This window comes from Eurypyga helias, unplaced genomic scaffold (assembly GCF_000690775.1).
Source record: "Eurypyga helias isolate BGI_N326 unplaced genomic scaffold, ASM69077v1 Scaffold20031, whole genome shotgun sequence".
NCBI lineage: Eukaryota > Metazoa > Chordata > Aves > Eurypygiformes > Eurypygidae > Eurypyga > Eurypyga helias.
Genome location: NW_010232985.1, coordinates 1 through 7,460, shown reverse-complemented (window position 1 = coordinate 7,460; position 7,460 = coordinate 1). Strand labels below are relative to the sequence as shown.

Here is a 7,460-nt window from a genome sequence, read left to right as displayed (position 1 = left end):
AGCTCATGTGCCTGTACCACAGGACTGAGGTTGGTGCTGGCTATATAAAAGTGCATCTACTTCCTTTGAGTGTATTATACTGGATTTTTTTAAATAGGGAGAAGAGTGGATAACTACCATGGATAATGAAATGCTAGCAGGAGATTTTGATGATGAGAACAGGCAAGAGAAAAATACTCCACTTACAAATTCTTAAGTCTTTCAATTGAATAATATAATTTATTATACAAGCAAAATACCAACAGAAACTAGTTTGGATTCTCCATTTCACTTTTTCCATGATGATCACTTATATAACAATTTTATCTCCAAGTAACATTGGAGTATGAATCAGAATGAGGCATTAAACTCACAACCTGTGTTCTTCAGCTATTGCTTCTGTGTACATGTATCTGGAATGAATCTTGGCTTAACATCTGCCACGTCAATATTCTATATCTCAAATTCCCACACCACAATTTTAATATACGTAACCTACGTAATATAGATGCAGTGTTTGGGCATGACTGCAATACTCCGTACACGGAATTCAATGGATACAATTAAAAAATGATGTATAGCAGTGCCGAAGACTTTTGCGCCACTTTTGGAAAAATCTCAGTTGAAGTTAGTTCTAATAAAATACAAAAATATCTATCGGCAGAAGATCAATACCTCTGCACTGGAGAAAGGGGGCAATTGGGGAAAGGAATCCTCAGTTCATCGTGTTCCACTGTAAACATATCCATTACCATACAAATGCAGCTCGCTCTCGTAACATTCTGACACCAAAGCGCTGCCATTCCCGCTGATATATCCACAGTTCCTGCGTTGTATCGAGACAGGCTAAAACTGCACCTCCTTTCCACGCAATTAAGCGGGGATCCATATCCTAAATTCAAAACACAGATTGTACACAATCACTGGTGTAAATGTGCGTATTTCTCAAAACGTGTATCCTAATTTTCCCAACAGTATTCACCACTTATAATCTCAGGAGTGAGGAAAGGAGAAAAGAAGTTTTTCAAAATTACGTAGGAAAAAACAGTGAGATAAAAATATGGAAAGACTATTTAAGGGGTTTAGAGAAGTCACTTTTTTTTTTTTTTTTAAAAAAGATGCCTTCCAGGCATGTAATTAAAATCCTGCCCTCAGCAATGGAAGCTCTGAAAAGCCTGAATATCTGAAAAATACTCAGGTTTTGATTCTACAAATTTTGCCTGATTTAACCCCAAATGAAAATTGCTCTTTTAATGCCTTACTTTCTTTTACCTTAATAGTAATAAAAAACCCTAACACAATTTCTTGCTGAGCAGACAGGTTAACTTCACGGGCCAGTACTAACTGCCTCTTTAAGAATACAGCCTTTAGCTAAGAAACACTGCCATGATCAATACTAGGAACACTCCACACCTCTAACTTCCTGCCTATAACTGGAGATGGCTCTGTTACGAGCTGAAAGTTCTCCTAAATCTCCTCAGACATGCAACTGTATATTTCAGAGAACATACATTTTTTTTAATCTTTTGAAGATTTCAACCAATCACAGTTTATTAACCCTTTAGCTACCAGTTAACAGTATACCTTAGGTCTTGTGATGACTTCAACATTTTCAACGACTCTTCTAAAAGAAGGTGGCATTTTGTTGAGAATTCGGTGTTGAAGAAACTCTTGAGCTTTATGAAACATAAGGCCTCCTCCCACTACTAAGATGGAGCTGTACATCTTCTTTTTTGTGTCATCAGATGCTGGAATGAATGGATATATAGAAACTTATCTGTTTTTTTAATGTTAATACAGTCTGTATTTGTATTATGAAGAATTTAGTGCAAGTCAAACCAGACAGAAACTGGTGTTTGCTTTAAAGTTCTTTTCCTTGGAGATTCAAATGTCTAGCTCAAGAAACCTCTACAAAGATGCAAGTATAAGGAACAATGTAGCTACTCCAGGGATGATGACAACTTAGAGACATACATGTTAGTTTGGTAATACAGGAGTTACCATAAATCCACACTGACACGCATGCTTTACAGAAGTTCCCAAATGTAATTCTTACCACAGCAGTCAATACTGTGAAGAATGGCTTTATCAAGCCCTAAGGCTTTGCCTTCAAACTGAGAAATAGCTGTTTTCCTGGACATGTGTGCAGTTAAAGGTTCCTCTGAATCATTTCCAGATATCATACAATCACTCTGGGAAGATCCCAGTTCCACTTCCTGTGGGTAGATCCTCTCTGAAGCATCGGAGGCTTGGCCTCTCAAATCTCCCTCAAATGCGCCAGGCTTCGACATAGATTTTCTATCAGCTGTCGCTTTTGCAGACTTAAAAAGGAGAAAACAAGTTGAACTATGAAAAAGATCTTCAGCAGGTTACAGACCTAAAGACTTAACTAAATACCACAGTACTTGTTGTCACCTTTTTGCACAGAAAGGTTAGGCACTGTATTATTTCATTTTAAGCCTCATTTTCAAAGTAAGGGCTTTATTTTAAATTCCATCAGTTTTATCAATACCATAATATGAAGCCCTCTTAGACTCTGAAAATAAACAGTTCTAATTAAGGATTTGTCCAGACATACGTCATTCCTTAGTCTACATTTATTTTTTAATGCTTCTGGCCCAGATAACAAACTTTGGTTTCTGATACATTATTGAGTCTCGATTTTATTCCCCAATTAAATAATACTTAATGAAAAGTAAAAGGAGCATTCACACACCTGTTCCTGCTTACTTTGTGTGGCTAGCAGATAATGTTCATCATGAGGGTCCTCAGGGTCACCTTGTGACCTATGTTGCAAAGTTGTCATTTTTTGTCCAACAATTCCAAAAGTTGCTGGATAAAACAGAGCCATTGGAGCCTGAAGAATGAGGTATTTGACATGGTTATAAATAAGTACTCAAATGCAGTTTGTTACAAAATTAGAAAACTCAATGGTGAGGCGAAAAACTTGCAAAATTAGCATTTATTCCTTGCCCTTGAAAGATAAATACCATCATATGTAGTTGAAGCTACAACCATTCTGGCTAAAGCTAGTTAGGAAGTCTTGTGCACCCACTAGTGCTTCAGTAGTCCCATTCATACATACAGGGATCAATTTTAAAACTATCAACAAGCACAAGATGGACTGTTAAGAACAATCCATAAGTTATGTGGGCTTAGTAGCACTGGACTGATACGAAGTGACGCTCTGGCCTAAATACTGAATATAATTCTTCTAATTAAAAAAACACCAAACAGCACCAAGCCAACAAAACAAACAAACATAAACCCCAAAACCAACCAACCAACACAACTAACCTGCAAACCAACCAACCAACCCCATCCACCCCTGAAAAAATATATATTAAAAAAAACCAACCAACGAACCAAAACAAAACAAAAACCCCAAACCCAAAATCACCTGTAATTTTTCATCTCCTAATCGGAACTGGTATAATAAAGCTGGAGAATCCGGATGACGAATCTGGAACTCATGGTCTTGCAATCCAGAAATATCCTAAGGTTAAAACCAATGTAAAAACCCCTGTATCTTTTATACCTCTCTATCAAGATGCATAATCTATTTAAACTCTAGGAAATAACAAAAAGTAAAAAACTCTTCAGATGGTGAATTTCATTTACCTATTCTCAAACTCTTTTCAAAGCTTTTCCTTATAACAGTCTGCCAAAACAGCTTTCTACATGCCTAAGCCTCTAATATGAGGGTTTGTGTAGACAGAAGAGACCTTACAAAACTGAAGTTGAAAAACAGCAAATATGCAGGTACTATCAGCTTCTTTCAGCAATAAGAACAAAGAAACTACCTTTCTAAGAGTTGGGATTCTTTCAACTCGAAGAAAAATAAAACAAGTTAAAAATACTTCAAGTCTAAAGCTCCTCCAGCTTTTGCCAGTATTCTATCAAATATAACATTTTATTCCATTCACAAGCAATTCTAGACTTGCAGAAGAGTTCCCCAGACTAGCATTCTGTAAAGAAAAAAACAAATTACTTGGAGAATATACCATTTTCCCTTCTCACCTGGTCTAGATGACAAAATGTCTCCTTTAAGTGCTGAAGCAGCAGGCAATCCAACTTATTAGTTAACTGACAGTCTCTATATGGGAATCCTGCTCGTTGCATAAGCCAATAAAAACACCTTGACACATCAGATCCTCCATATGCAAGGCACAGCCTAAAGCACAGGGAAGAAAAATGTTGTTTTATTAATTTGCTGAAATACTGGCCTTTACCGTAGCATGCACAGGAACACAGGCAATATTTGAGACATGCTGTGATCATGATTTCCACAGTTTGCAGAGCTCTGTATCAGTTCTGCCTGTTCTCTTCTTTCAGAAATGTCAGAAGTGTTTAAGGTTCACAGTGTAACATGATGACCCTGTCACACACCTCATAGTAAAAAAACCCTTGTATTTGTAAAAAAAAAAAAAAGTCTTGTTTTTAAAGTCAAGTCTTTGGTAACCAACTAAGTACATGCTTATAGTAATTCTGCATATTAAAAGATACCTGGTGTTGCGATGGGAAACACCATCTTCTACACAGCAAACGCTTGTCTTCTGATCTCCCACATCCACTATACACGCGCTGCTTAAACCACTTCCAAAAGTAGCACAGACAGACTCCTGGTGTACAATAATTCCTAACAACATGAAAAAAAAATATATCCAATTTATGCCAAGCTTCAGAGCCATGCTGCTGACATTTAAAGGACATTTTAATGCATTTTAAAATCTACTAATAGCCTGACGCTGCACTGGAAGTTTGTCTATTTAGTGAAGATGGGGTGGGGGGGACTTACAGATTTTTTTTGTTGAGTAGGCCCTTAAAGTCCTGAGGAAAGGAAAGAGCAGGGTGAATGCCTATATTCAAATGTTTTTATTTTTTGCAAGTTTAAAGATACTGCCTCCAGACTTTACTTGTTTTTTGTAACCAGAACTGCAGACTCTTGGTTATCAGATGCACATGAAGCATCCTAATTTTTTTCTAGTTTAAATCAAACATCATGACCATTAGTATTTTAGATACATTCTTTAAGTAGTTATAAAACAATGTCCAATTTCACTGTCTGCTTTCCTTTCAATCCACCTTTAACTCCGTAGTAGACTACCTTTGTATCACAAGCCCATACCTAAACCTGAGAAGTCCTGGAGGCTTTAGTCTGTCCTAGCCAGTGAAGGAGAAGAATAGCTCAATTGAGCTGTGCTTTGTAGACAAGAACTAAGTGGAGTTACCTTTTTAAGGGCAACTGTTTTTAAATAGATTAAGAGAATTTAGTTATGCTGAACAACTAGTTCAGCTCTTCACCAAATTATTGGGAAGAGTTAACTCTGGAGAGTTAATGATACTTTCTGATTTCCCTTTCAGATGAATATGAAGCTTTGTATTTTTTAAATTAGTATTCTTCCGGTTCCTTTGAAGCTAACAAACTTCAACTGAAAATTCTTCTAGCCTAATGCCAGGATGTTTTTATGTAGTAGTATTATTAAGTACTGTTCACATTACTTTTGTGTAAAAACTGAGGAGGAATCAAACAAAATATGGTTTAGACCCATTCTGATCAAAAGCTAAAACTAACAGCCAAAATGGCTTGTTCATTTTAACACAATGGAACAAATCAAATATATACGTGCATGTGAACAAAATTTAGATCTCATGAGATCAGTCTCTCTCTCTCTGCAGTGTTTATTTACCACCTACCTAAATCTTTCAGATGTGAAGCACTAACATTGAAGCACATATTCTGCTGGGAGTAATACTCTGGAACTGTTTGCACTTCGTACTGATTAATTATTCAACAACAGCACTGTTAATCTCCAACATCTTACAATTAACTTACTGTTTGACTAGTGTCTACTATTTAACTTACTATTCTTGATCACTTTTTAGGCCTCTTTCATTGTACCTAATTCAAAAAAGGACTTGGCAGCACCAAGGGTACTACTCTGATGATTTCAAACAAAGTATTATCCATATGGTTGGGTTACTGTGCCTTCCGTAATGACCTGCTGTGGTTTCTCTACATGTGGAATCAGAAAAAGATGGCTAAGACTACAGCAGTTCTTTCCCAAAGAGTAGCTAGAAACTTCCAGCAGTTTAACTGAAACAAAACTGCATGACTCTCATCAATTACTTGGTTATTTTTTAAAAATTGTATTGCTTTTCTATATTTAGTGCATGCAATTAAGCAACTCTGAAGCCTCCTATTATGTCACCCTGCAGAGAGGACAGTAGCAGCATCTTACATCATCATATACTTTTGTTTTGAAATATAAGGATCTTAATACTTTGTGGAGTTAACATTGTGCATTTTCGAAATACCTGAGAAATCAGACTGTTGCTATTTTTTTCTCAGCTGAAGTGAGAAGCCCCTGGTTAGAAATAATAGCAAACCACAAAACTTGTTTCAATGCTAGCCAACCATTTTGCCCCATGAAAAGTTATGGGACTAGCAGAAGATGAAAGGTTCTTGTCCCAGACAAACTGGGACTGATGTGCAAAAACGTGCCTTAAAGGTAAAAAAAAAAAAAACTTCTATCATTAAGTGCTTGCTTATGTATGGTTTTACCTGAGAAGCCCATCTTCATTAGGATCATATTTACCAGTTCTTTCACATGTTGTTTATTATAGATGTCTGGAATTAGTAAAATGCATCTGTAGTACTGAAGATAAGAACAGGAAATTAAAGCCAGCTCTTAAATTAAGTTTCTCCTTTCATTCTTGAATTCAAGGAGAAGAAATGACACAAGTATTAGGCACCCATTCCTCAGTTGCTTCCTTTTTAGTCAACCACGGAATCCCAGATTAAGACAGAAATTTCTATAATGGGATTTCCAGACCTCCTTGGTAGAGGTTCTACTAACAATTTTTGTGTTAGAGACATGCACAAAATTCCAAAGGAATCCTGAGGAACCATGCTTACCACCATAAGTAATTTATTCCTTAAGAAAACCACCAGTAAGAGGCCAGCAATACCAGGTTGCTTCTCTTTTATAGTAACGTTTTCAGAAGTGGCTACAGCCCACATTAATGTGTTCACAGCTCACCTTTAAGTCTTTCAATGGTATTTCCAGATATTTTTGTATCGCATGTGACCATATGACTTCAAGGTCTGCTAATACTGCAGTGAGGGAGCCACCGGGTCCCGTATGGAGATTCAACTGCCCTCTTCTAATCGGCCAATGTATATTATAGGAATCTAGTGGATTAACATACAGTGCCTGAAAATAAGAGACAATGTTCTATGCATTGTTTTTCCCAAAAGAGTAGTAATAAATGCTAGAAAAATATTGCAGAAGCAGACACAAGACATCCAGCAGCACTCAGACCAATGCGACAGCAATACAGGGGATTTCTTTTTAACAGGGCTTGATTATAAAGCAATAAAATAAAAAATACATTAAATACATGACTTAAAACGTTTGAATTTTCACACCCATGGACATCTACTACAAACATAACTGTATGTGCTGGGTTCAGCCAGG

At 36.7% G+C, this 7,460-nt stretch overlaps 1 protein-coding gene across 1 annotated transcript; it reads right to left on the bottom strand.

The window, feature by feature from the left end:
* Window positions 1–673: 673 nt before the first annotated feature.
* Window positions 674–6,722, bottom strand: ACTR8 (ARP8 actin-related protein 8 homolog (yeast)). Its single transcript, XM_010161595.1, has 8 exons — window positions 6,545–6,722; window positions 4,486–4,618; window positions 4,000–4,153; window positions 3,380–3,475; window positions 2,696–2,836; window positions 2,036–2,300; window positions 1,564–1,727; window positions 674–871 (listed from the first exon to the last, which is right to left on the bottom strand). Exons 1-8 carry the CDS (start codon window positions 6,570–6,572, stop codon window positions 728–730), a joined length of 1,125 nt encoding a protein of 374 aa, XP_010159897.1. The 5' UTR covers window positions 6,573–6,722; the 3' UTR covers window positions 674–727.
* Window positions 6,723–7,460: the final 738 nt, after the last annotated feature.